Below are 27,913 nucleotides of genomic sequence, written 5' to 3' on the forward strand. Positions count from 1 at the left end.
TATTAGTGACCATGTTCATAGTGGTTTCAAGGGGTATAAGTAAACATATGTATTCACAATTGATATTTAGTAAATATTTTCCTTTAGAAATCTTGTGTCACTCTCCTATTGGAGACTTAATTCTGCATAACATATTAAGTCCTGATAAGGCTAAATTTTGGTGTGTACCACAGCAGAAAGGTATGCTGAGGTACTATACATGATGTTAGCGTATTGCTGTCTCCAAATCCATTACATATGCAGTCAGTACTGTTGGATGTGCTATCAGCTGATGCTGAAGTATGAAGCCAAGGTTTTGAGTACTTGTGGTCATTAAATGACCTCAGAAAACTTTTTTTTTTTAAGAATATAGTTTTAATTCCCTTGTGCTGACCACATTCCCAGTTTGAGAAAATGGGTTCTTCTTGTCAAAAATTGCCCATGTTGTTTGAGTTTCACACCATATTCCTTTTCACTTCCTGCCCTAACTCATTGTACAGAGTGCGATGCACTGACCAACAGATTTGACAATCTACCCCAGAGATGGTGAATTGGTTCCAATATTTTTTATTTCAATGTATTTGTGCTCTGAGTTCTTTCTAGATGAAAGACCCTGCCACAATCACTGAGCTAACTGCAGCTCTGACCGCTCTTGGTCTCTTCAAGAGCTCACCCTCTCAGACTTCTAACCGTCACCTCTCTCTTGGGGTGGAATCTTATGATTCTCCCATTTTCAGGCTGAGCTCTGGGCTGCAGTCCCGTGATTACCTCAGGAGATCTGACTTATCTTCAGCACCTGCAATCTGTCTCCTCTGGGAGCAATGACAGTGGTAACCTTAAAGCAACATTTCCTTCAAGCAAAGTATTTAGAACAAAATAATTTCAGATAAAATTCAAGGTAAATTCAGATAAAACAGATCTTAAAAGAATAAATGGTCTACATACTTGCCTGTCTTTCCCAAAGGCCATCTCAGTCTGTTCTACCTAGGAACAGCGGCCAATGGGAGCTGTGCGGGTGGTGCCTGTGAGTAGCGTGCAGAGCCTCCTGGCCACGTCTCCGCCTAGGGGCTGGACATACCAGACACTTCTGGGAGCCACGTGGAGCCAGGGCAGGCAGGGAACCTGCCTTAACTCCACTGTGCCACCGACCAGGAGTTGCCTGAGGTAAGCACTGCTCAGGCAGTGCCTGCATCCCAAACCCACTCCTACACTCCAATCCTCTGCCCCAGGTCAGAACCCCCTCCTGCACCCTAACTTCCACCCAACCCTCCCACCTGCCCCCAACCCTCTGCACCAGCCCTGAGCCCCCTTCCACACCCAAACTCCCCCCAAGAGCCTGCACCCCAAACTTCCTCCCACACCCCAACCCTGAGCCCCCTTCCACACCCCAAACCCCTCAGTCGCAGCCTGGAGCCCCCTCCTCTATCCCAAACCCTTCATTCTGGGCCCCACTCCAATGCCCACACCCCCTCCCACACTCCAACCCTCTTCTCCAGCCCTGAGCCTGCTCCCACACTCCAAACCCCTGGGCCTCTGCCTGGAGCCCCCTCCTACACCACAAACCTCTCATCCCCACCCCAGAGCCTACACCCCCAGCCAGAGCCCTTACCCCTCCCATATCCCAACCCCCTTCCCCAGCCCAGAGTCCCCTCCTGCACCCTGAACCCCTCATTTCTGGCCCAACCCCAGAGCCGGCACCCCCAGCTGGAGCCCTCACCCCCTCCCGCAGTCCACCCCCCTGCCCCAGCCCAGTGAAAGTGGAGTGAGGGTGGGGGACAGCGAGCGACTGAGGGAGGGGGGCTGGAGTGAGTAAGGGGCAGGGTCTTAGAGAAGGGGTGGGGCCTTGGGAAAGGGACAGGGCAGGGGCAGGGCAAGGGTGTTTGGTTTTGTGCAATTAGAGAGTTGTCAGCCCTCCTTTCCCTGACTGATACCAATCCTATTTTGAGGGCTGATCCTTCAAACCCTTACTTCTCCAAGTAGTCCTTACACGAGTTTTCAGTGGGGCGCGGGTAAGTAAAGATGGACGTATTGGACCCAGTATTTTTATTTACCTTGCATGCAGTAGGCTTCCAACGGAAGTCCTCCCTGTTTTTCTCCCAGATCCCCACCCCAGCACAAGCAATCGCTTCTTTTCAGAACAGCATCCTGAAGAGTTGCTTCAGGTCTCCACATTTCAGGTGCAGTCAATGTAGCAGCCCACCTGAGTGATGTGCTTGCCTGCTCCACAGGGACCCAGAGGCACCCAGCACAGGCAAAGGATGCACAGGAGGCAGGGCCTGCTTTGGTTTTCAGTGGTCTTCACACAGCTCATTGTGGGCCTGATCCTGAGGGGGGCTGAGCACTCAAAGTCCCATTGACTGCAGCTGGAGCTGCATGTTCTTGGCACTGTTCAGGGACAGGTCTAGAAAGAGATGTAAAGTAATGCAACAGAAGGGACTCAACGTAGAGAGAATAGGAACAGCATGCTGGGTTTGCCTACCCCGACTAGATGTCACCAGCTTTCACTCTGATTTTACCAGTTCACAAAACTTATTAATATAATACTTCTAACTTCTTTTCTTTATCATTTGTTAGATGCTGCCATCAATGTGCCCTCAGCACTGGGCAAGATAAAACCAAGGCAATCCCTCCTCAAAGATCTAACAATGTCAGAGACAGACAGAGAAGGCAGGATGCGGAATGCAGGAACTTGGAACAACATTATGCTGTGGTTTCTTGTGAGCCCTGGGGAAGAAGTGTTTCTTGGAGGGACTTTGTGTGGGGTGGGCAATGGCTGGGGAGCTGTTCATTGGCGATGGAGTCAGAGGAAATGAATGGAGTGGTGAAGCTCTCCAGGGAGCAGCAGAAAGCCTAATGTGTCCCAAGTCCCAGAATTGGGATTGATGAGTTGTACAAGAGATTATTTTATTGCTGGCAATGGCCCTTTAAGGAAGAATGAGACTGGTGTCATGGACAATACCCATTCAAACCAGAGCAAGCATTTGAACCCTACCCACTGGCTTCCAGGCTGGCACAGAAAGGAAACCTCTCCAAATAGATGAGGAAGTCTGATTGGAGCTCACTGATTCACACCCACTCTGCTCACCTTGCCCCATGAGCCAATCAGAAGAACTCATGAGCAGGCACAAGACTTTGGGGGCATGTGTCACAGAAACAAGCCTGGCAATTTGCAGACTGTCTCCTCTGACTCCGATCTGGGGCTTCTGAGTGTTCAGTGCAATAACCATCCTTACACCCTGGCTCTCACTCAGATAATTAGGCTTGCTGCATTATTTCTGAGTGTGCGCGCTCTCTCTCTGTATTCCTGGTCTGTGGCTCTATTCAGCCCTCTGACTCATGGGCTGGGACCTTTGCGCTCTCCGTAATGCATCACAAAGTGATACAAAATGAAGACACTTTCATCATCTCTGCATCGGGGGAGAATTATCGCCTGAGCATTGAGCAGTCCTGTTATTGATTTAAACCATAGCCTCAGTCTCTCTGTTGGAGTGGCTGGTAATGTCCTTCTGGGTCGTTGCATTTAATTGGATTCCCTGAGCTGCCAGGCAAAGGGGGAGAGTTAGAATAAAATCCATCTACGATGTTCACTTCAAAATCCAACTCTGTCTCCCCCTCTCCATCCATGGAACAGGCAGACTCGGATGTCTTGGATATCAGCACCAAAGTGCAGCTGTATGGCGTGCTCTGGAAGAGACCCTTTGGGAGGCAGTCTGCCAAATGGTCCAGAAGGTAAGATGCAGGATTTGGCTGTGATGAGGTGCAGTCACTGCAGGACTCTCTGTCTGTTCAGTGGAAAATGCAGAGTTCAAGGGGGGAGGGGAGGGATAGATAAGCAGCTAGACCCTCTGAGGGGTTGACAAGCTGGGGCAGAGAGGATAAAATTAAGTATTCAGTTAGATGGGTTTGGGTGAATCTCTGAAAGAGCCATTGGGTGAGCAGGGAAGGATACACAGGCAGGCTCCAAGTGGGATAGGGAGGGCTCAGAGGCAGGGGTTAGATTAGCAGTGTGAACCTCTGGGGACAGCTCCCCCATTCTGAGACTGCTGTACACACCGGGCATCTCAGCCAGTTTCCTTCTAGCCCTGCTTCACCCCTGTGCTGTATACACATCACTTCAGCATTGGAACTGGTTCCAAATGTTATAGTGTGATATTATAGTGTGAGCATGTGATAAGCTCATGCTCAAATAAATTGGTTAGTCTCTAAGGTGCCACAAGTCCTCCTTTTCTTTTAGTGTGATAATTGTGTGATAGCGGCCGAGGTTGCTTCTCTACCTTGTTCTGGAGTTGAGGCTTGATTCATTAGTGTTTGTAAAGCTCCTTGAGATACTTGGCTAGTGTGTATGTGTACTGCTGCTTTCTGGGGGTTGCAATCAGAACTGCTTCACTCTGAGTCATAGGTGCTATACTGCTAACAGCAAAAAGAGATTCTCTTTCTGCTTCTGAAGAGGGAGAGTACAAGTTCTATCCTCACTGTTGCTATAAAGTTGGCATAGTGTGTTGCATACTGGTGACCAGGAAGTTTGTAGGTGGCTATACCTTTGTTACTTATTATCTGGGTAAAAGTGTGTACTTTACTACAGAAGCAGTGGGTGGTTTTTTGTTTGTTTAAAGTTGATGCTATTTCAGTGTAAGTTTCACTACATTTTTAAAAAATTTCTGGTGACCTTCAAATAACAAAAGGTGACTATTTACATATATATGCTCTTCTTATAACACTTCACACTTTTATTGCTCCTTCTGTTTAAGGCTCTCAATATGTTACACACTCAAACAGATTAAGTCTTTCAACACCACGAGAAGCAGGGAAATACCATTATCCGTCCGAATTGTGGTCTAACAGTTCAGATCTCGACCTGGCAGTCAGGAGACCTGTATTTCTCTCCTGCTACTGTCAGTGATTTGCTTTGTGGTCTTATGCAAGTGACTTAACCTTTCTGAGTTTCAGCTTCCCCTTCTGTAAAAAGGAGATGACAGTTCTTCCCCAGAAAGGGGTTTTGCCACCACCTGTGGGAGAGCACTGTAAAAGGCAGAGTTATTTATTTATTTAGTCCCATTTTACAGCTGGGGAAACTGAGGCATACAGTGGTTAAGTCTTTTGCACAAGGCCGCAGAAGGCCACCCCCCCCCCCACACACACACCTTTGTGTGTACTGCAACATTTTTCTGCAAACTGAGGTATTATTTTCTGGGAGGTGCTTTGTGATAAGTAACCGCAGCTTCGCCTACATACATTTGTTACATGAATTATTTGTTTCAGAGTAACAGCCGTGTTAGTCTGTATTCGCAAAAAGAAAAGGAGGACTTGTGGCACCTTAGAGACTAACCAATTTATTAGAGCATAAGCTTTCGTGAGCTACAGCTCACTTCCTCAGATGCATATCGTGGAAACTGCAGCAGGCTTTATATATACACAGAGAATATGAAACAATACCTATTCCCACCCCACTGTCCTGCTGGTAATAGCTTATCTAAAGTGATTTCCAGCACAAATCCAGGTTTTCTCACCCTCCACCCCCCCACACAAATTCACTCTCCTGCTGGTGATAGCCCATCCAAAGTGACAACTCTTTACACAATGTGCATGACAATCAAGCTGGGCTATTTCCTGCACAAATCCAGGTTCTCACATCCCCCCCACCCCCATACACACACAAACTCACTCTCCTGCTGGTAATAGCTCATCCAAACTGACCACTCTTCAAGTTAAAATCCAAGTTAAACCAGAACATCTGGGGGGGGGGGGGTAGGAAAAAACAAGAGGAAACAGGCTACCTTGCATAATGACTTAGCCACTCCAAGTCTCTATTTAAGCCTAAATTAATAGTATCCAATTTGCAAATGAATTCCAATTCAGCAGTTTCTCGCTGGAGTCTGGATTTGAAGTTTTTTTGTTTTAAGATAGCGACCTTCATGTCTGTGATTGCGTGACCAGAGAGATTGAAGTGTTCTCCGACTGGTTTATGAATGTTATAATTCTTGACATCTGATTTGTGTCCATTTATTCTTTTACGTAGAGACTGTCCAGTTTGACCAATGTACATGGCAGAGGGGCATTGCTGGCACATGATGGCATATATCACATTGGTGGATGTGCAGGTGAACGAGCCTCTGATAGTGTGGCTGATGTTATTAGGCCCTGTGATGGTGTCCCCTGAATAGATATGTGGGCACAGTTGGCAACGGGCTTTGTTGCAAGGATAAGTTCCTGGGTTAGTGGTTCTGTTGTGTGGTAAGTGGTTGTTGGCGAGTATTTGCTTCAGGTTGCGGGGCTGTCTGTAGGCAAGGACTGGCCTGTCTCCCAAGATTTGTGAGAGTGTTGGGTCATCCTTTAGGATAGGCTGTAGATCCTTAATAATGCGTTGGAGGGGTTTTAGTTGGGGGCTGAAGGTGACGGCTAGTGGCGTTCTGTTATTTTCTTTGTTAGGCCTGTCCTGTAGTAGGTAACCTCTGGGAACTCTTCTGGCTCTATCAATCTGTTTCTTTACTTCTGCAGGTGGGTATTGTAGTTGTAAGAAAGCTTGACAGAGATCTTGTAGGTGTTTGTCTCTGTCTGAGGGGTTGGAGCAAATGCGGTTGTATCGCAGAGCTTGGCTGTAGACAATGGATCGTGTGGTGTGATCAGGGTGAAAGCTGGAGGCATGCAGGTAGGAATAGCGGTCAGTAGGTTTCCGGTATAGGGTGGTGTTTATGTGACCATTGTTTATTAGCACTGTAGTGTCCAGGAAGTGGATCTCTTGTGTGGACTGGACCAGGCTGAGGTTGGTGGTGGGATGGAAATTGTTGAAATCATGGTGGACACAAATAAATGGACATAAATGGACACAAATCAGATGTCAAGAATTATAACATTCATAAACCAGTCGGAGAACACTTCAATCTCTCTGGTCACGCGATCACAGACATGAAGGTCGCTATCTTAAAACAAAAAAACTTCAAATCCAGACTCCAGCGAGAAACTGCTGAATTGGAATTCATTTGCAAATTGGATACTATTAATTTAGGCTTAAATAGAGACTTGGAGTGGCTAAGTCATTATGCAAGGTAGCCTGTTTCCTCTTGTTTTTTCCTACCCCCCCCCCCAGATGTTCTGGTTTAACTTGGATTTTAACTTGAAGAGTGGTCAGTTTGGATGAGCTATTACCAGCAGGAGAGTGAGTTTGTGTGTGTATGGGGGTGGGGGGGATGTGAGAACCTGGATTTGTGCAGGAAATAGCCCAGCTTGATTGTCATGCACATTGTGTAAAGAGTTGTCACTTTGGATGGGCTATCACCAGCAGGAGAGTGAATTTGTGTGGGGGGGTGGAGGGTGAGAAAACCTGGATTTGTGCTGGAAATCACTTTAGATAAGCTATTACCAGCAGGACAGTGGGGTGGGAATAGGTATTGTTTCATATTCTCTGTGTATATATAAAGCCTGCTGCAGTTTCCACGATATGCATCTGAGGAAGTGAGCTGTAGCTCACGAAAGCTTATGCTCTAATAAATTGGTTAGTCTCTAAGGTGCCACAAGTCCTCCTTTTCTTTTTACATGAATTATGTTTCAAAACAAACGTGATTGTGCTGCTGAAAAGAGCCAAGGATTGGTGTTTTCCCAGCAAGAGAGAATAACCAAGGGCAAGATCTCCTTCAAGGCAGATTGTCAAGGTTCCTTCCCCACTCTGAATGCTAGGGTACAGATGTGGGGACCTGCATGAAAAACCTCCTAAGCTTCTCTTTACCAGCTTAGGTCAAAACTTCCCCAAGGTACAAAATATTCCACCCTTTGTCCTTGGATTGGCTGCTACCACCACCAAACAAATACTGGTTACTGGGGAAGAGCTGTTTGGAAACGTCTTTCCCCCCAAAATACTTCCCAAAACCTTGCACCCCACTTCCTGGACAAGGTTTGGTAAAAAGCCTCACCAATTTGCCTAGGTGACTACAGACCCAGACCCTTGGATCTGAGAACAATGAAAAAGCATTCAGTTTTCTTACAAGAAGACTTTTAATAGAGATAGAAGTAAATAGAAGTAAAGAAATCCCCCCTGTAACATCAGGATGGTAGGTGCCTTACAGGGTAATTAGATTCAGAACATAGAGAACCCCTCTAGGCAAAACCTTAAGTTATAAAAAGATACACAGACAGAAATAGTTATTCTATTCAGCACAATTCTTTTCTCAGCCATTTAAAGAAATCATAATCTAACGCATACCTAGCTAGATTACTTACTAAAAGTTCTAAGACTCCATTCCTGGTCTATCCCCGGCAAAGCAGCATATAGACAGACAGACCAGACCCTTTGTTTCTCTCCCTCCTCCCAGCTTTTGAAAGTATCTTGTCTCCTCATTGGTCATTTTGGTCAGGTGCCAGTGAGGTTACCTTTAGCTTCTTAACCCTTTACAGGTGAGAGGATTTTTTTCTCTGGCCAGGAGGGATTTTAAAGGGGTTTACCCTTCCCTTTATATTTGACACAGATTAAAAAGAGTCCTTAACACGCTCATTTCCTCTCAATCAGAATCTCTTGCAACCAAACTGTCCAACTCTATCCGACGTTTGAGTCATTATTTATTTAACACTGTTCTATTCCTAGAAGTCACCCCCTTCGGCAGCGAGTTGTAAATATTTTAGTGATAGCAGGGGGCAAGAGGTGACGCTCATGAGCCAGCAATGCGATGGGATGGAATGTTTGCTGCAGCTGGAACTCTGAGGTACTCTGGGAGAAAAGAAATGGGGAGGGATTTGGGCTTGGAAGGAAAGGAATTGATTGGGTATCCTGAAGTCAGGAGGCTGGGGTAAATGGTGAAAGGGAACAAGAGGAAGCCAGGAGGCATGAAGAGAATGGGGAGATGCGTGAGGGTATGGCTTCATGGCAGTTAGCGTGGGTGATTACCACCCAGGTCTGAGCACCCAGGTTCACTTAGCCCGGGGGCAACTGGCCCCATTTCAAAGCCCTACTTGCATTACTGTGTCCTCACATTTCTGTACTTGCCCATGTGTGTCTGTGGGCATAGCCCATGGTTCTTTGCACTGAGATGCTCTAGGATTCTTTTCCAGTCAGTTATGTCAACTGCAAGAGAAATTGTCTATCTTCTGCAGAGAACTGTGGGAAGGCTTTGGAGGACTGTCAGCACTTGGGTGACTCTTTTGCCTACATCCTCACTGCAAAGTGGGTGAGTTCCAGTGAATGAAAGTTAATCCCGGACTTTCACACCCCACTCTACCCAGCCGAGTAAGCTAGCTCAGTCTTAAAGGACTGCCAACCCTGGGTCAGGTGGTTTGCTGTGTGGTTGGTAGGGGGGTTGGGGCTAGAACCTGCATAAGAGCCTGGGCTGACTCTGGTGCAGTGAAGACGTACCCTAGGAAGGAAAGGGAGATGCCTGGAAGTGAAGCATATGGAAGGCTGGGGCATAGGAGCAAGAGGTTACAGGGGACTTGAAAGCAAGGGGTCTGGAAGAAAAGCAAAAATGGAGTGGCACTGGGGTCCTGGAAGACAAAAAGAGAGTTTGAGCAGGGGAAGGGAAGTCAGAGGAACCGTTGGAAGAAAATGGGACATAAACTTGCTGAGGCTTTCAGGTTCTGCAGCCTGTTGAATCTTTCTCAGACTTTCCCATCCCGTGTTTCTTTTTGCTGTCTTCCCTCCTGCAAGCCTCGCAGTTTGGATGTGCATTTGCATCAGTGCACATTACAGATGGCAATTCCTTGCAGAGCTCTCAGGGCTTTTAACATGTCAGGATTTGCAGAGGGCTGGATTTTAAGATGCCGTGTCACCAGTTTCTGCTTAAAGATGCTAGCTCTTGAAGTTCTCGGTAGAACTAGCATTACTTTCTCAAGCACAGAAGGGTTTTACTGTGAAATCATCTCTTGCAGGCTTGTGTAAACTGATCATACTGAGGCTCAAGAAATAATCCACCCACCCCCAGTATAACAAAACATCCTTGGTCAGGTATATTAGGTCAGAGGGTAGGGGGACCAGGTGTTTTTCATCTTAATTTAATTCAATGGATATTATTGGTCAATGCTGGAGACAGGTGACTTGATGCACTAGTGGTCTTGTTGATTATGGCGAAGGCTTTGTTGTTATGAAATCCTATTATTATTGTTTGTTTGTTACTATTTGCATTGCACCTTGCATAAAACCTAAAGGCCCATTCCCTGCCCTGAGGTGCCTACAACCTAAGTGAAGTATGACATCATGTGATGTGGGGAGAGACCAGATCAGGAGATGAGGGAAGAAGGTTTACACAGCTAAAGGTGCGCACCTGCTAGAGCTGCATGCTTCACGTGTTGGTTTCTGCTTTATAGGGTTGTACGAAGGTCATTGCTGGAGAGACTGGAAAGAAACATATGTAGAGGGGGGGACTCAGGGATGTCCATGGGCTACTTGATCAGGCAGGTCACTCCGGACATGGGCAACAACATTTTACTGATTGGTTGGGTGAAACTTTGGCTATGTCTACACGACACCACTTATGGAGGCGCAGTTGCCTCTTTGTAGCGTTTCTGGTGAAGATGCTCTAAGCTGACAGGAGAGAGCTCTCCCACTGGCATAATTAAACCATTCCCAGTGAGCAGCGGTAGCTATGTCAGCAGGAGAGCATCTCTCAGAGGGGTGTTTTTTTACACCCCTCAGCAACATAAGTTACACCGACAAAAGTGCTAGTGTAGACATAGCCTTAGACAAGTGGTTCTCAGCTGTGGTCCACCACTTGTTCAGAGAAAGCCCTTGGCGCACTGGGCCAGTTTGTTTACCTACTGCGTCCACAGGTTCGGCCGATCGCGGCTCCTACTGGCCGAGGTTCGCTGTGCCCATCCAATGGGGGCTGCGGGAAGTGGCTCGGCCCGAGGGACGTGCTGACCACCCTTCCTGCAGCTCCCATTGGTCTGGAGCAGCGAACTGCGGCCAGTGGGAGCCACGATTGGCCGAACCTGTGGACGTGGCCGGTAAACAAACCAGCCCAGCCCACCAGGGCTTTCCCTAAGCAAGCGACGGACCACAGTTGAGAACCACTGCCTTACACAATAGCTGTGTGTGCACCTGCCTTGGTGCTATGGGCTGAAAATGGTTTTCAGTAGGGCCATGGAAGGTGGGGAGGAGAGATCTCAAAGATGCTGATCTTAGACAAGAACAGATTCAGAGGCAGCCTGAAGGAGTAGCTAAAAGCATGTGGCTGACCCCAGAAGAAACCTGAGGAGAGGTTTTTGGGTCAGGTTGCAGGCTGAAAACAGTGTTCTTGGTGCTGTGAGCAAAAGCAGCTATTTCCCACTATTTGATTCCTTTTGAGTTCAGAGACACAGGAATTTAGTGCAATTTGATTTACAAAGAATGTACAGAGAAATACCTGACTACCACCAATTTCTGCTCCAACTGGAACACCCACCGGGCCCCCAACTTTGACTAGCGCTCGGGTCAAACAGCAGCAGCTGGCATTTATACAGCACTTATCACCACGATGGCTGAGTGCCTCACTCACATTTGATTCATCCTTGCAACCCCCTCTGTGAGGCAGGGGAATATTCTCATCAAGCCTATATTGCAGACCAGGAGTTGAGAAACCAAAAGGCAAAGTGACTTGTCCAAGGTCAACCAGGAAATTATATTCCAGCATAAGGAACAGCCCAGATCTCCTGAGTCCCCTTTGCTGCCACTGGAGTGGAGTGTGGATGTGGATCCGGCCCTGAGCTGGTATGTATGAGGGGACCATCTAAAGTCCTGCTTCTGCAAACTCGTATGTATGGGCAGGCCCTTGCACCTGCCCCCTGTCCTATTGACTTCAGTGGGGCTCTGTGGGGCTGCAGGGGTTCACCTGCACAGAGCTCCGTGCAGGATCAAGGCTCAGTCATACCTTGTATGGGGATGGACTTGATGATATCGAGCCCTGTCCCACAAGACACTGAGTGTCCTGACTTCCCTTTGAAATTAGGTGGAGTAGGTGGCACTCAGCGCCTGACAGGATCAGGACCCTCATTATTACAGTGGTAATAAACTCTTTCATGTTGTGGACCACTCCTTCAGAAGGACCTTCTCATGCACCATCTCCTGCTCCACCCCCAATGTCACCTTCCTCCAGGAAATGTAATATCCCAGTGGTAAGGAGTTAGGATAAATTCAATGTAATGAGTCACGGGCAGTTACCTACCTCCACCTTGTACCTCTGCTGTTTATTTACTCTCCACGTATAAAGGGCTTTAGATCTATTAGGACCAAATTTACCCTCTTTCCAGCAGTGCTCAATGCTCCAGTCTTCCCAGACAACAGAAGCTTTTTGGCTCTGTCCTTTTCTGTGGTTTGCTTCCTCTCACTTTGAATCATGGTTGAATTTACAACAAAGAAACAGTTGATTAAGGGAGCCGTGAAGCTGCTGCAGAGGATGCAAAAAAGAATTAATTTTGTTTGGAGTCTAGTTGGCCTAAACAGTCTCTGGAGGTTTGTTAGAAGAGCTGCATCTAGTAGGAACTGTCGTTGCCTGAAGACCAACACAGGTTCCATCTTTGTTTCAGAATCAGCTGTGTGGGCCACCTGGAAATATTTATTTTGCAGATCACCAGCCCTTTATGGACCACACTTTGAGAATCACTGCTCTAATGGGATCTCATGTCTGATTACTATGATCCCATAATGGGGCAGGGCAGATGGGGTTCCTATTTGGTGATTCCACACGTGGAATTTGACATACAATTCACCTTTTTGCCACAGAAATGTGTTCAAGCATCCAAGATTTCATTTTTTAAAAATTCTGGTCCTTGTGGTTCTGAAAATAATCTTGAGAACAGGATATGTAGACTGTAGCAGTTTTTTCTTCCTGAATTTGCAGACAGCCTGAAATAATAGTTTGGAGAGGTGTGAACTGCCCCTAGGCGTCTCAATGGGTTAACAACTCTGAGATCTGGTTTCTACATGGTTAACTATTTCCCTTATCCCTGTCACAAACAACCCTCTCCTGGAGGAGAATTTACTATTAAAAATAAACAGAAGGGATAGAGAACTGATTTTATTATTAATTTTTCATATTTAATTAAAAACTTCAATTTTAAATGTAAAGGAAGATGCCTTAGAGCTCCCAGCCTGCTGCACCAGAGAGCTGCAGAGCCCAGGGACCTTGTCAAAGAAAGTAGGTCTAACTGGCTGCAGAGTGCAGGGGGACTTGGGAGTAATAATTAACACCTTTTATGTTGGAACGCTGATGATAATAGCCACCTTCCACCTCATCTAGACCCTGTGCAGTTGTTATAGCCAGATAGCATAGAGCCAATTTGGGTGGAGGGGCAAACAGGGTTAAAAAGCAAGTAGGGGGAGACCTTCTGAAGTCAGAGCATCATTTGTAGCAGAGTGTCAGCAAATGTTGGATGCAGGCCAGCTGGAAAAACAAGTTTTCCTAGATGAGTTCCCTTAGTTAGCATTTTATTATGCAGCCCTCCCATCACTCTCCATATGTGCATACACCACACTGCCCTCCCCACCTCCTGTCTCATCATCAACAGCGGAAATGCTCTTTCCTGCCCTGGGACTATCAAAGACAGGGGTTGGAATGGAGCAAACACAGATTAATGGTAATTAATCCATCTACCAGTATAAGGAGGAATTCAGCTTCTGACCCCCTGAAGAATCTTCATTGACAATACCCGGCTCCATCAAACTAAGTGCTTGTGACTGAATGAGTTTAGGGACAAGGAGTTGGGGCATGTGGTCCAAATCCTGCAGTGCTGGCTTAGGCAAAATTCCTGTTGAAGTCAATGAGAGCTTTGCCTGTATAAAGACTACTAGATTTGGCCATGTGTGTATAAATGAGCGAGAATGGACCTGATTCTTCACTGCTTTGCCCCTGGTGTAGCCATTTACATAAGATCAGAACAGTACGCTCACTTTGCACAGGTGTAAATAACTGCTGAGGGTACAAGGCAGTGGAGAATCAGAGGGCTATAGGGAAAAACAGCAGAGAAAAGGGCTGTCTCAATCTACCAACCTATACTGTGGCAAAGCCCAAGTTATTTCATTTGGTTGCTTGTCTCTGTTACTGATCCACAGTGGCTGAGGGAGGTCTGGTACTGGAACAAGGCTGACAGCCTGAGTTCATCTGTCATTATTGTGACATCTGTGTGCTGTGCTTTGTATAAGCAATAATCTGAAGTGATATTAGCAGCATCCTCTCCAGCCAGGAGGAGAGGGAGAGATTAATGCCTCAGGCAATGCAACGTCTTTCAGTGGAAAAGAGCTCCCTTCCCAGCAGCCCCCTGAGAGAGAAGCAGCAGTCTTGGTTCCCTGACTGGACACTGGTGGCGCTTTTGACCGGTCAAGTCCAAGTTGGGTGACTGCTGTGGTACAGAGCAACTTTGGAAAGAAATTTCTGCTGCCTGACTTGTGATTTCCCCCCTCTTCTCCCTGCAGCTGCTTATTCCTCCCATGGTTCCCAACTAGCAGCTCAACCCCTTTCCCTGCCACGGATACTACAACACTAATGCCGACGGCGGGAGTGGAGCCAGAGTGAAATGCCCAAGACCTATTGCTGCACTGAGGGGCTCATCAGTAGGAGAGCAGGGCAGGAGCGTGTGTCCTTTTCATCCCCATCTCCAGCGTTACGTGTATGCTCCCCGCAGTCTGACCATCCTGCTACCACCTGCTGAGCAACCAGACCCCTGCCCAGGACTCCAGGACTCCCAATACCTCCAACAACTAAATCGATCCTCTCCTGCCTGCTGACGGTGGCTGAGCAGACCCAGGGAAGAGGCAGTCAGGGTCCCAGGCTGTTGCTGAGCTGGAACATACATGGAGCAATTAGGAGGGAGTACCAAGTCTTGCTTGCCCTAGGGAGCTAATACTGCTGAGGTTGCACATGGCCTGGTTTCCAGCAGGATGGCTACTACAGGTACTGGCAGCTCAGAAAAAACAGTGGCAATGAGAATGTTTATTCCCAGGGGACTGAAGGGATTAGAAGCGATGAAGAGGCTTTCCCAGCTTAGTTTGCCTGTCTGACTGCTGCCTAGGGCTCTGACCCTGCAGGTGGTAGCACGTGGGCCAGCCTGCTGTGTCCATGTGGAGCCCCTTGCAATAGATGGGGCTCTGTGTAGGGGCAGCAGCCCACTGTGCTCTAACTATTGCAGGATCGAGGCCTAAGCTGGCAGCGTCTGCAGGCTGTTACCATCTCACACCTATCTGGTGATCTACAAGGAACGAAATTGAGAGCCAGGGGGTGTCTCAATCTAACTCCTAGTGGACAAATGTGAGCTCCCCATCCCAAACCCACCAGCACTGACTGGCACCGTGTGGCCATTTCAGCAGAGGTCAAGGTCGTTAATGGGCCTTGGAGATTGAACTCCCCTCTCCTCGTTGGATGTGGTCCCTCCAGCTCCGGAGTCAGGTTTGAGCAGAAGCAGGGTTGAGAAGTGCTGCTATTTCTGTAGCTGCTCTGTGGATAAACAGAAGCCATCAGTCTTCAGTGCTCTCATCAGCTCTGAAAATCACAGGCAACCTGCACGGTGATTTTTTTTTTAAAAAGTGTTACTTAAAAGCACACTGTAAATGTCCAAATGTATGCGCTGCAAGGACTGATTTTCACTGTGTGGCTGCCCTGAAAAGGACTGCCACAGTGGGCTCCCTGCCCTGGAGGGAGAGAGAAAAATGTTCGTCAAAAGCCCGCCCTTCCTGGTGTGTTATTTCGGTGATCTGTGCACCTGTTCCCCATAGCATGGCCTTCACTGCGGTCTCCTTCTCCAGCTAGAACTCACCAGCATATAAGACAGACAAAGAAAGCCTATATCTATCCCGAGGGGCAGAAGAAATTACAGGTGCTGCCGCCTCCGAGTTAACTTGTTTTTCAGGCCGCCACTGTCCAAGTGTTCCTGGGATAGTTTCAGGGAATGCCAATCATACTGGTCCAGCATCTGGGACTTGCTGTATTTAATCCTGGACCAGTGCCAAAAAAGCACTGCGAGACTAAAGCCCCAGTGATGGTTTTAAAGTCTGATGATCCTGATACTTAGTGTGTGGCATGTTATCGCCTCAAAACACTTCGCAGACATTCACTAACCAACCTCATTAGCCATCAGTGCTAGAAAAAAGGCACTTTGTCAGCAGAGATCAGGAGCCTCAGCTTCTGAATGGGATGCAGCTTTGCTTTCTGATCCTAGAAGAGCACAATGCCTCTGACCTTCACCTGAATCCCCTAACTCTGATTACTATAATTTCTTCTCCTTCCCTACTTTAATTGCAACATGATTTCAGCAGCTGTTACCTTGAGATTGGCTGGAGCTAGAAACAAATATGGCAGCTGGAACCAATCTGAGAGCTGGGCATGCGGATTCCAAGTGACATAAAACAACCGGGTCAAATTGTTCTTTCAGTGACATTGATGTGCAAGGGGAACCTTGCTCACTGAGCCTAATTCAACCCTGGTGTAACGCAAGTGAATTCAGTAAAGTCACACTAGGGAGACATCTAGCCAATTGTTTCTGACATTCGTAGTATGGGCCTAACGCTTGAGATAGGATTTTAGGGACTCATCTGCTGTAACCTACAGGGGTGGATTTAAAAGAGAGGTTCTGCAGGCAAATGGCATGAGGGGCCCAATGGCAGTGTTTTACATTTGGGGGATAGGGAGCCAAAGAGCCCAAGGTGACTAAACAGATACAAAGGGTGAATGTTTCCATTGTGCAATATTTCATGTTTTTCGTTTGTTCCATGCTCTTCTCTCCTGTCCCTCACCTTCCCTTTCATTCTCCTGCCAGTCTGTCTGTCTCCCTTCCTGCTCCTCCCACAATCTTGTCCTGTCTCCCCACCACCCCGTCTTTCCCTCCCATTCCCCAAGATGCCCCTACTTACTGCCTATGTTCATTCTGTGTCTCTCAGCTCTCTGCTGGGTGTCTCTCTCACAGCCCCCAGGCTTCTCTGGGTCTTTCGCTCCCCTCTTCACACTGCCTTAGCCATACTCCCCTTCAGGGTCTCCCAGGGTCCTTACATAGTGATGTGATGACTGTGTCCTAGAGGCCAACGATTATAAAGTGGCAATCTTATTGATGATGGTCTCTCCCTACAAGGGAGGCTATGAGATATGCATGTAACATGTCATGAGGTGCCCATCAATAATCCAGGTTTGAAATGGTTTTCTTTTCCTTTATTATTATTCATGTGTATTGTATTATTTATCATTGAATTCTATTTCATGTATTTATCATTCCAAATCCCCCTGGATTCTGCCAACCTCTTGGAGGCCAGGACTTTAATCCCCCAGAAGCACAGCACTGCTCAGAACTCAACTCTGTTTTCTCAGAGCAAAATCTAAATCATAGGGATTATTGGGAGCACTAAGCAGCCGAAAAACTAATACTATAGAGCTTGGATTTAAAGGGGGGGCTCTGCTGACTTTTATTAATTATATGTACATAACAATAAAATGTCCTTACTTGTGTTGCAAATAACACCTGATGTTGAAACTGAAATAATTTTTAAAAAATTAATGTACTTTTCACCATTTACACTGTTTGCTGCTTGCATTTTTCTTAGTGCAATAGACCACTCCATTTTGTATTTGTGGGCAGTCAGTTTCACATTCTGATTTCCATGCGCTAGCAGCAGAGTGCTGCAGCATTTGAGTTGCAAGCCCTACAGGAGAAGATATGTTTAAAATATATTTTTTTTAAATTGTTGCAGAAGTGGTGTGAGATCCAAATCAGGCATCGAGTCCTCACAGTGCTAGACACTGTAGAAACTTGTAATAAAAAGACAGCTCCTGTGTGATGGGTTTGATCACAGAAACCCCCTTTTGGACTGCCACCTGATGTGCCGAGACTACCTCTGAGCCCGTTTTCCCTGCCAGCTTGGGACTTCAGTGCTCTGCCTGGTTTGAGTCAGACACTCTAGCCTGCTACAAACACAGACCCAGGTCTGAACAACGTCCCTCAAAAACTGCAGGCTTAACTGAAAACAGTTTAAGTGTTCCTGTCTCCAACACTCAGATGCCCAGCTCCCAATGGGGTCTAAACCGCAAATAAATCCGTTTTACCCAGTATAAAGCTTACAGAGGGTAAACTCATAAATTGTCCGCCCTCTATAACACTGATAGAGAGATATGCACAGCTGTTTCCCCTCCAGGTATTAATACATACTCTGGGTTAATTAAGAAGTAAAAAGTGATTTTATTAAATACAAAAAGTAGGATTTAAGTGGTTCCAAACTTAGACAGAACAAAGTGAATTACCAAGCAAAATAAAATAAAACACTCAAATCTAAGCCTAATACATTAAGAAACTGATTACAGATGAAATCTCACCCTCAGAGATGTTTCAGTAAGCTTCTATCACAGACTTGACACCTTCCTAGTCTGGGCCCAATCCTTTCCCCTGGTACAATCCTTATTCCAGCTCAGGTGGTAGCTAGGGAATTTCTCATGATTGCAGCACCCTTTGTTCTGTTCCACCCCTTATATAGCTTTGGCACAACGCGGGAATCTTTTGTCTCTCTGGGTCCCCACCTCTCCTAAATGGAAAAGCACCAGGTTTAAGATGGATTCCAGTACCAGGACCCCAAGCCTTCATTCCTCCCAGCCTGGCTCATAGAAAGACCTGCCTGCAAACAGAGCCATCCACAGTCAATTGTCCTGGTTCATGGGAGCCATCAAGCTTCCAAACCACCATTAATGGCCCACACTTTGCATAACTACAATAGGCCCTCAGAGTTCTATTTCATATTTCTAGTTTCGGACACAAGAATGATACATACATACAAATAGGATGACCACACTCAGTAGATTATAAGCTTTGTAATGATACCTTACAAGACATCTTTTGCATGAAGCATATTCCAGATACATTATATTCACACTCGTTTGCATATTTTCATAAAATCATGTAGAGTGCAATGTCACACCCTGACCTAAAGAGCTTACAGTCTGGGTTAATGATCAAGGGTAACAGGTGGATGAAACAAGCAAATAGCTAGGATGCTGGCATGCAGTGGAGAAGAACAAAAGACTGGGGCAAAGAGCTGTGGGATCAAAACGAGCTAGTCAGCTGGTATGGATATTTCTGATGTCTTGCCTGGGCACCATGACAGGGCACTTTAGAGTTATCAAAGTAGAATGAATCCCTGGGTGCCAGCAGGTCTGGAACTGCTGCAGCAGTAAATGCTGATGCATTTTCCATTAGTGTAAATGTATTGGAAAATCCCATCACCCAGAGGTGAAACCTAAATGGAATCACTGCATCAGGAGGGGTTCACACAGAGCCATGTTCAGCTTTGGCAAATGGGCTTTGATCTTTTTGAAACAGTAGTGGCAAAGAGTGCTAGAGGCATGGGGATGTCTCAGCCCCCTCCCTTCTCTGAGTCTCTCAGTCCCTCCCCGTGCTGTCCCCAGGGATTAGTGTAAACCCTGGTCCCTGACATGGGTCAGGAGGTAACTCATGGGATACACATGAGATTTCTAGAGACACCTGTGAGGGCGTTGTCAAGATCCACCGAAAGTGTGGTGAGCTAGCTGGGCAGTCCAGCATCTAGCACATCTTGGGCATAACTTTAACACAATAATAATCATTACCAGGATAAGCCTGAGATCTTTAGAAACACTGAGGGAAGAGAAAACATTTAGTCCTTTGTCATTTCTCACTGGCCTCAGGACTGAGATTTTCCAGTTTCAAGATATTTCTTATGCCACTTCTTGTGCAGTTTAATTTAATCTCATTCAGTGAAGGCCCTTGTTTTTTCTAATTCTAATTTGCAGGTAGCCTACTAAATGCTTGCACTCCAAGCACAAGAGAGAAGAGCCTAGTAAGAAGAGCAGCGAAGATATTAAATGAGCAACTTTAGAAAACAGTTCAGAGGTCAGCACCGAGGTACTGTGCTGGTTCTGTGAGCGCGTGTGCTAACTGCCTTGCCCATACATCGCCATCTGTTAGCTAGTGTACAACAAAGCATTGTCAGTGGCTACAGATCAGGCCAGCCATCGCTTTACCAGCTGGAGGAATGGTGTTGCTAAGGCTCCTCTGAGAAGTTGAGAAATTAGTAACTGCTTGGAGGGGAACAGGTGCATGAGAATGAAGCGGTGGTCAACAGGTTCTGTTCAGATGATTTGTTGTAGAGGGAGCTACGACCCGTCTTTGACCCTATGATCAGTAAGCAGTGAGTTTACCCTGAGTGGTGCTCTTAGATCTAGAAAGATACTGCTGGGCTGAGTGCAGGAGCAGGTGCTTGTGTGGGGAACAGAATGCGGAGCAGCCAGCCAGGCCTGAGGCTCTGGGAGTGTGAATCAAAAGGGCTATGTTCTGCTGATGCAGCAAACTGCCTTACCTTGCCTAACTCTGGAAATGCACACAGTCCAAAATATACTCCTGGGCAGGAGTGGCTGGAGTCTGAGGTTTGGCAAGCCTCTCAAACTGTTTGTTATGTTCACAAAACTTTTGGGTGTAAAGCCAGGGCACTGACCCACTGGCCATTGTTAAAGATCACATGGCACTTTTCAGAAGATGAAGCGCTGACCAAATTCTGAGCTGGATAATTACATTCTGCCTCATTCAAAATTCTCTCTGCAATTTCAGTGCAGTAGGAGATTATTGTTCACTTGTTGTCTTAAACGGCTGCATAGTATTGCTGGGCTGTCCTGTACTAGGACACGGCTGCTTAGTTCCACCTGATAGACGTCTGCATTGCAGTGGTGGGCAGAGTGTGTTAAATGGGAGCTGGCATTCTGGATCAGAGTTATTGTCCATCTAGCCCAGTATCCGGTCTCTGATACTGGCCAGCACCCGATGCTTCAGAGGAAGGTGCAAGAATTGTTCAAAGAATGCAGTTATTAATTATTATTATTATTAATTATTATTTAACAGGCCTATGATGCTAGGGCTCCTCTCCTCTTTACACTAGAGGGAGGGGGTAAAATGGGGCCCAGCTGGATCTACCCCTTCCCCAGCACAGAACCGTGTAGGGGAGACCCCACACACACTGTGAGGGCAGTAGTGTCCAGGGGGTGCCTCCCCCAAGTGTCTTTGGGGAAAAACCACAGAGAGAATCCAGCCTGACTCCAGCTGGCAGGTGCAGAAGAGGCCAAAGCAGGGACCTCTGGACATTCAAAGAACTTTCTACGGTGTTGACTGGGCTTTCTCTGTCCCTGTCCTGATTGGCTGTTTGCTCTAAACCTTCTTCCCCCACCCCCAGTCTCTTCACCCTCAGCTTCACTCCACACCTGCCCCTCTCACCTTCTCCTTCCCTGTCCCATCCCCCTCACCTCTACCCTTCCCTTCTCTTTTTTTCCATTTAGTTGATCCCCTCCTAACACCACCCCCCCCAATAAAATCAGTCCTGGCGCTAACAGGCCATTTGCTGCCATCACATTATTCACTCTGTCTGTGTCCTGTCCCTTCCTCCATCCTACGTTTGTCTTGACTGTTTAGATTGTAAGCTCGTCAGGGCAGGGACTGTGTGTTCCTCTCTATCTGTACAGCACCTAGCACAATGGGTCCCCATCTTGTTTGGCTCTTAGGCACTACTATAATAAACATTATTATTCATAAAAATCAGTATGGGATTAGCCTGCCCATAGGGGGAAGTTTCTTCCTGACCCCTCTCTGTTAGTGGCGGGTTTATGTCCTGACACGTGAGGTTATAACGCTTCTCATTTTTTTAATCCTGTCTAATGGAACTCAGGAATATTTTCATTATTCATATAAACATCTAATTCTTTTTTTGAACTTTACTAAGCTCTTGGCCTCCAGACCTTGCGATAGTGACTTCCATAGGTGTGTTTTGCAATGTGTAAAAACATATTTCCTCTTATCAGTTTCAAATTTGTTGCCTTTCATTTTTGTCAAGGATCCCCTGATTCTTGTATAAGGAAAGGCTTACCTTCTTTGTGCCACTAATTATTTTTTAAACCTCTGTCATGTCCCCACTAAATCTGCTCTTTGTATGGCAGTCTTTCCATGCCTCTCATCACTGGAACCCTTCTATTTCTGTTATGTCCCATGTGAGCTAGAAGAGAACTCAGCATACCAGAGAGAGTACCATCGCTTTATAAAAGGGCCTTCTGATACTTTCAGCATTATTTTCTATCTCATTCTTTACATATGTTAACAAACACGCTAAAAGGAAATAAAATATATTCAAAAAATAAATAAAGCCCTGTAACAAACAAATCAACAAATAAAGCAAACAAAAAATACCCAGTCAGAGGGGATTTTCCCCCCAAAAGGAGAAAAGCTAGAGATTCCATTAAGTCCACTAGGGATTTTGCTGTTCTGACTGTTGCGTCACATTGATCACAGGGTATTGTTGAGCCATCCACAGTGACGCTTCCCTCCCACCACCCACCTCAACCACCTCTACCAGCCTCTTTCCTGAGTAGTTACATTTAAATTTGAACTGCTCATATGGGAATTAATTATTCCTTACAATGTATATTGCTTACCATGGTTTTCAACACTGGATTCCATCTGCTATCATGTTGTCGTTTCCCTTAAGTTTGGCGGGTCCCTTGGAAGTTCCTCACAGGTTTCTCTAGATTTGACTGATCTACATAATGTTGTGTTGCAATTTTTGCCACTTCACTGTTCACCCCTTTTTTGCAGCTTATTGATAAATGTACTGAAGAACACCAGTCCTAAGACCAGATCCTCAGCTGGTATAAAGCGTCATAACTTCTCCCCGGTATGAAATGTTGGGCCTGTGTTTTACCATGTTGAAAATTGACCATTTAACCCTGTTCTCTGTGTTTTGTTTCGTAGCCAGCTTCTGCACACTGCAGTACCTTATCTCTTAACTCATGGATTCCTAAACAGAGGGAGGCTTTTGTCAACAGCATTTTGAAAGTCCCAAAAAATTACAACTGGTGCTCCTTCATTCACAATTTTGAGGCAATGCTCAAAGAATTCTAATAGATCAGGGAGGCCTGATTTTTCCTTTACAGAAGCTGTGATGTTTTGCACCTATCATACCATGTTCATCTGGGGATAGTGAAACCTAACCAAACAGGGCAAGAAAGAGTTAATGTGATACATATTTCAAAGACTTTATTTCCTTTGTATTTCCGGATGACAAAGAATGACAACTTTGCCGGGATCTCTGCTTAGTAATTCCTGGGAAACTATCTTCCATTCTTTAATGGAGTGAGCACAGGACAGGGCACAAGGAATTTTGAAGTTCTAATCCCACTTCTAATGCTGATTCACCGGGTCAACTTCACTCCTAGCATATACTACTACAACTCTATTGTCCGTGACAGTGGCCAACCCTCTTATGCCAAGCATAAATTTGAGTTGCCTAATGACCTGGAGCAAGTCACTTAACCTCTCTTTGCCTAGGTTTTTCCATGTATAGAATGGAAATAATAAAACCTCGCAGCTGAGAGAGCTGTTGTAAGGGTAAATTAGGTAATGTTTGTTCAGTGCTCTGATGAAGTAAGTGCTTTTTAAAGGATGACTATTAGTAGGAATTTATTGCTTTCCTTCTCTTCCCCCTTTCAGGTTCTTCATCATCAAGGAGAGTTTTCTGCTTTACTATTCTGAGAGTGAAAAGAAGAGCTTTGAAAGCAATAAGTATTTCAATATCCATCCCAAGGTGAGCACCCCCCAGCTATTTCCCCTCTGACTCCACCTGGCCTCTCACAGGCACCTGGAGAGCATAACAGGCAGGTTCTCTGACTCCAGCCTTGTAATTAGATCCAGAGGAACCTCCAAGAAGCATGGGGACATGGATTAACCCCTTCTGAAAACTGAAATTAATTCAGGTTCCCCACTACCACACCAGCTGCTTGGCAGGGTATAAATCTAACATGATACTGGATTTATACCCTGCCTTGTTTTAGCGATTTTCTCATCATACCATCGATCCTGCAGCCACTTGAATAGTCTCTGCGAGGCTAGCCTGCTAATCAGGAAGTTTATTGCTTTACTTATCACTAACTGTAATTAATTCATAGTCACATATGTGGATTAGAAGCCCACTAAACCACACACCTGCAGCGTAGGGAAGAGGACTCAGGATCTTTAAGCTCCCTGGGCTTTATCACCTGAGCTGAAGCAGAATGTGTATTTCTGTTAGTGGTATTAGTCTTATTCTCTGTGGATCTCCAGCTTCTCCAGGACAACACAATCGCATGCCCTTCAGCAGGTCTGATTCCATCCAGCACTGGGAAGTAGTGACACACTAGCCATGGGTGCATTATGTACGTGGGAAACAGAATTATGTAGGGAAATAAAATGGGGGGGGCTACACGTGAGGACACTCCCTCCTCATTTTAGCTCTTGTTGTTATGCTCTCCAGGAGAACTTTTAGACCATTGGGAAAATCTGCACATCCCTGATAAAACAGCTCCTGTTCCCCATCGCCTACGTATCCCAGCCATCAATCTCCCAGCTCAGGTGGATGGGATGAGGCTCTCTTTGATGTGCGCAAACACTTCTTTTTAGTCAGCTCCAGGGAGTTCCCCTGGGTGATGTGAGGCACTCCTGCTTCTCAGGATCTCAACATACTGCCTCCATGATGCTTCCAGCACAGGGGAAGAGCCAGCAGCAAAAACTGGGGCTAGGAATCAGTGTCCAGTTCCTGACGTTTATTGTTTATAGTTATGCCTTGTAGTAAAACCTCACTGACCCGTTCAAATTCTCTGGTTCATCGCTAGGGCGTCATACCTCTGGCCGGCTGCATCGTGGAAGCCAAAGAAGAGCCCAACATGCCTTTTGCCATGAAGATCTCCCATGAGGACTTCCATGTGCGTGAACTTTTCCCTTTTCAGGCCAATGAACTTGGTGCTGGGGAAAGGTGTTGGATTGACAGCCCTGGAAATTCCTGTCCTTTGTTTTGCAACCCTCCTCGCCATGCCCCACTGCCCTCCCAGTATGCCTCAACACCCCCTCCCACCCCCCCCCCCCGATAGTCTCCATGGCACCAAAGCAGCAGAATGGGCTAACAGGAGGAAACGAGTTAGTACCAGTTGCAGTGGTGGCAGTTCCTGCATTATGTCCACTAGGAACCGGACTAGGGATGGGGGTTGTGCATGATGGTGGGCACGTCTGCATGTGCCCACGTCAGCATCTCTCATTTGATTCTTCTTTCCCAGGGTAACATTGTGCTGGCGGCGGAGTCAGAATTTGAGCAGGCTCAGTGGTTGGAGATGCTGCAGGAGTCTGGAAAAGTGTAAGCACCGGGGATATATTTCCCTTATTTTCTTCTCTTTGAAGCATTGCGGGAGGTGCTGGGGTTTTGAGGAGAACAAAGCCCAGCATTGCGGGAGGTGCTGGGATTTTGAGGAGAAGAAGGTCTAACAAGAGTGACAGGAAGAGCTGAGGTGCTCCTTCATGGCTCCTCGCTTTCTGCTTCCAACAGACACCAAAATGTTTCAAAGTTCAAGTGAAGCATCCTCCATCATACTAATGTTTCACTGTGTTGCTAATACAACCTTGGTTGTGGTCAGGACTGAGAGTGATAAAATGCCACATGGCCTCTGCTGTCCTGCTCCTTTTCCTCAGGTGTGGAGGTCCTTGGACTTTGAGAAAACAGTGCAATTCTGCTGTGTGTGGGGAGCAAGATCCTGCTCTGGGGTTATGCTTCACAGAAGCTCCCTGCGCATCAGGGAGAAGGACTTTTGGGTGAGATGGGGGCAGGATGAAGGAGAGCTAGGGGTCAAATCATGACTATGTAGATGTACCTGTCAAACTTCCCCATGGACAGGGAGCACAGGTGTCACAAGGGCTACTTCCACCCTGAGGCTTCAATTGCAGCTGTAGAATGGATCTGTGGTCTTGGGGTCCTTTTGCCCAGATCCCAGTAGGCTCAGGCTGTGCAGAGGGAGGTGTATTTAGCTCTGAAAATCAGGAAGTAAAGTAAATCCCCTGAAAGAGTCTGTTATCATGGGATTTCCAGCCCACTTCTACAGCGTTCCGATGCTGTAAGTGTCTGGATGTTTGGTTGCTTATCTGGCTGGAACCTTTGAAAGATTTAAGGTTTGGCCAGCACTAGCCCTCGCATGTTGTCACTGCTAAGTGCGCTGCAGAGGAAGTAAGCAGCTGGCTCTAATACTAACATGCTTCTCTTTGGTCTTAGCAGCAATATCAAAAAGCAGGGGCTAGGAAGGGAGCTGAGTGACAGGAACTTTCCCAAAGCACATGGGAACTTTCAGAACCTCCGGAGCCTGGTAATCAGCTAAGCTTCTTAGAGGAAAGAGATCTTTGCAGCTTTTCCTCAGGGAGCTATTACACTTGACTTATTCTTTTGAGCCCCACTAGAAAAAGGCTTCTCCTTCAGATAAGTTTATCCTTGGGTATCAGCATGTGCAGATGGGAATGCTCATTTCTGTGAAGAGGAAAGTGTGTGTGTGTGTGTGGGGGGGGAATATCACAGTCAAGTGAAAAGTGCTACAAAGGCTCACTTTTTATTTGTGGTGACCACACTACAAAGCACCCCGCCCAGGGCTGCACGGAGTATGTGCCCAGCTCAGCCCTAACCCAGCATCCCCCTCTGAGCTCAGTCCTGCCCACCATCCATGAGATCTCACGCACAAGACGAGAAGAGAGGCCAACTTGTATGTTTCTCTTTGGCTTTGTCTACTCTACACTACCATTTTTGTTCCACAGTCCACACCCGGCCCTATCCCCAGTGCAGCTCCCCTTGTGCTAGCCACAGCTGGGATGCTAGTGTCGATTGGCCATTGGGGTTTTTTTATCTCCTTGTTTTCTAATACCACTCAGCTCAGGTGTAGCTGACACAGTGGTTAATACCCCTTGAGAGCAGCACTGTGGACAGGGAAATGGGAGGGAGACTTTAACAGGAGTGCTAATGTAGGCAAGGGGTTTGATCCCTGTATGTACTGACCAGAGATGAGCTGGGTTTGGCAGGACAAGGTACAAGATATGCCAGGCCTGAGGCAGATCTCTGTGACCTACATAGTGTACCTGGGGGTGGAAGCGTTTGGCTGCTGGAGAGGATGAGGGGACCAAATTCAGCCCTAGTGTAAATAGGAGGATTTTCGTAGAGCTGCACTCACTTATATCAATGTTGAATTTAGCCCTGGGACTTTTCTTGCTGGGAGACAGGTAACTTTACCTTTTGGTATGCAGGTGGGAACATGGTAGGGGTGGCTGTGGGCACAGGTTGGGAGGGGCACTAATAAAGAGAGGGCTCCCAAAAGGATAAGGCCCTGTGTGCTTTCAGCTTTATCCCATGCCTAGAACCAGCCATGTTCTAGGCCCCGACTCTGTTCCTCCAACCCGTTGTGTTTGATACAGAAGCTGATCTGGCTGCTGGCACATTTCTAGCAGTGCAGCAGGGTAACCCACTGTGCTGGATGAAGATAGGCTTGTGGCATCTGTCTTGCCTCTCCATGCACCATCGCTGCAGGAAGGATTTGGCTCCAGCATTCACCTAATCACTTTCGATGAGTGTGTGAAGAAGAGTGGAGATAACGTGACTTGTGTTAGCAAGGTTGGGAGTGGAGCTGAGCAACAGCGAAAAAAGTGCAGACCAGCCAGTAAATTGAGCAGTGATGAAAGGGAAAGTTAAAAGGACACTGTTTGAGTCATTTAGGCACCACATTTTACTGCCCTTTTGTTCCTAGAGGAAAAGCATGCTGCTTATTCCACTGTAGGGTTTATAGGGTTTATCATCATTGCAGCCTATCGCTTCATAATAATAACGTAAGAGAGCATAGATAGACAAGGGTTACAATAAATAAGGAAGGAACATAGGAAAGAATGAGACTGGTATGGGGTAACATCCTCTCCCCAGAATCCTTTGTTTGTGCTGTGTGAGGATACGTGTACTGTTTCTTTAAATCTGGAGCAGGGGGAGTGTGCAAATATACTGGGGTATAGATCGTTTAAAATATCAGAAAGATGGGCTAGTCTGGTGTCTCAGTGAAAATGCACTGTCACCTGGGGGTGGTTGAACTGATTGCCCATCCTGAGCTCTCATTCCCTAGCTTAATGACTAATCCCAAAGCCATCTGATTAATTAAGGACTAGAGTTTATGGCTTCTCAAAG

At 46.6% G+C, this 27,913-nt stretch overlaps 1 protein-coding gene across 1 annotated transcript in view; it reads left to right on the top strand.

Moving 5' to 3' along the window:
* Positions 1 to 3,559: 3,559 nt before the first annotated feature.
* PLEKHD1 (pleckstrin homology and coiled-coil domain containing D1) overlaps positions 3,560 to 27,913 on the top strand; it is a gene marked incomplete at both ends in the record, with an annotated part of 46,461 nt that continues 22,107 nt past the window's right edge. The window contains 4 exons of the mRNA XM_084632237.1: positions 3,560 to 3,708; positions 23,401 to 23,494; positions 24,558 to 24,647; positions 24,996 to 25,072. Of these exons, the coding sequence (XP_084488363.1) occupies positions 3,560 to 3,708; positions 23,401 to 23,494; positions 24,558 to 24,647; positions 24,996 to 25,072 (410 nt within the window). The remainder of the gene's footprint in view (positions 3,709 to 23,400; positions 23,495 to 24,557; positions 24,648 to 24,995; positions 25,073 to 27,913) is intronic.

The sequence above is a fragment of the Lepidochelys olivacea genome (genome assembly GCF_965140295.1).
Source record: "Lepidochelys olivacea isolate rLepOli2 genome assembly, chromosome: 6".
Classification (NCBI taxonomy): Eukaryota; Metazoa; Chordata; order Testudines; family Cheloniidae; genus Lepidochelys; species Lepidochelys olivacea.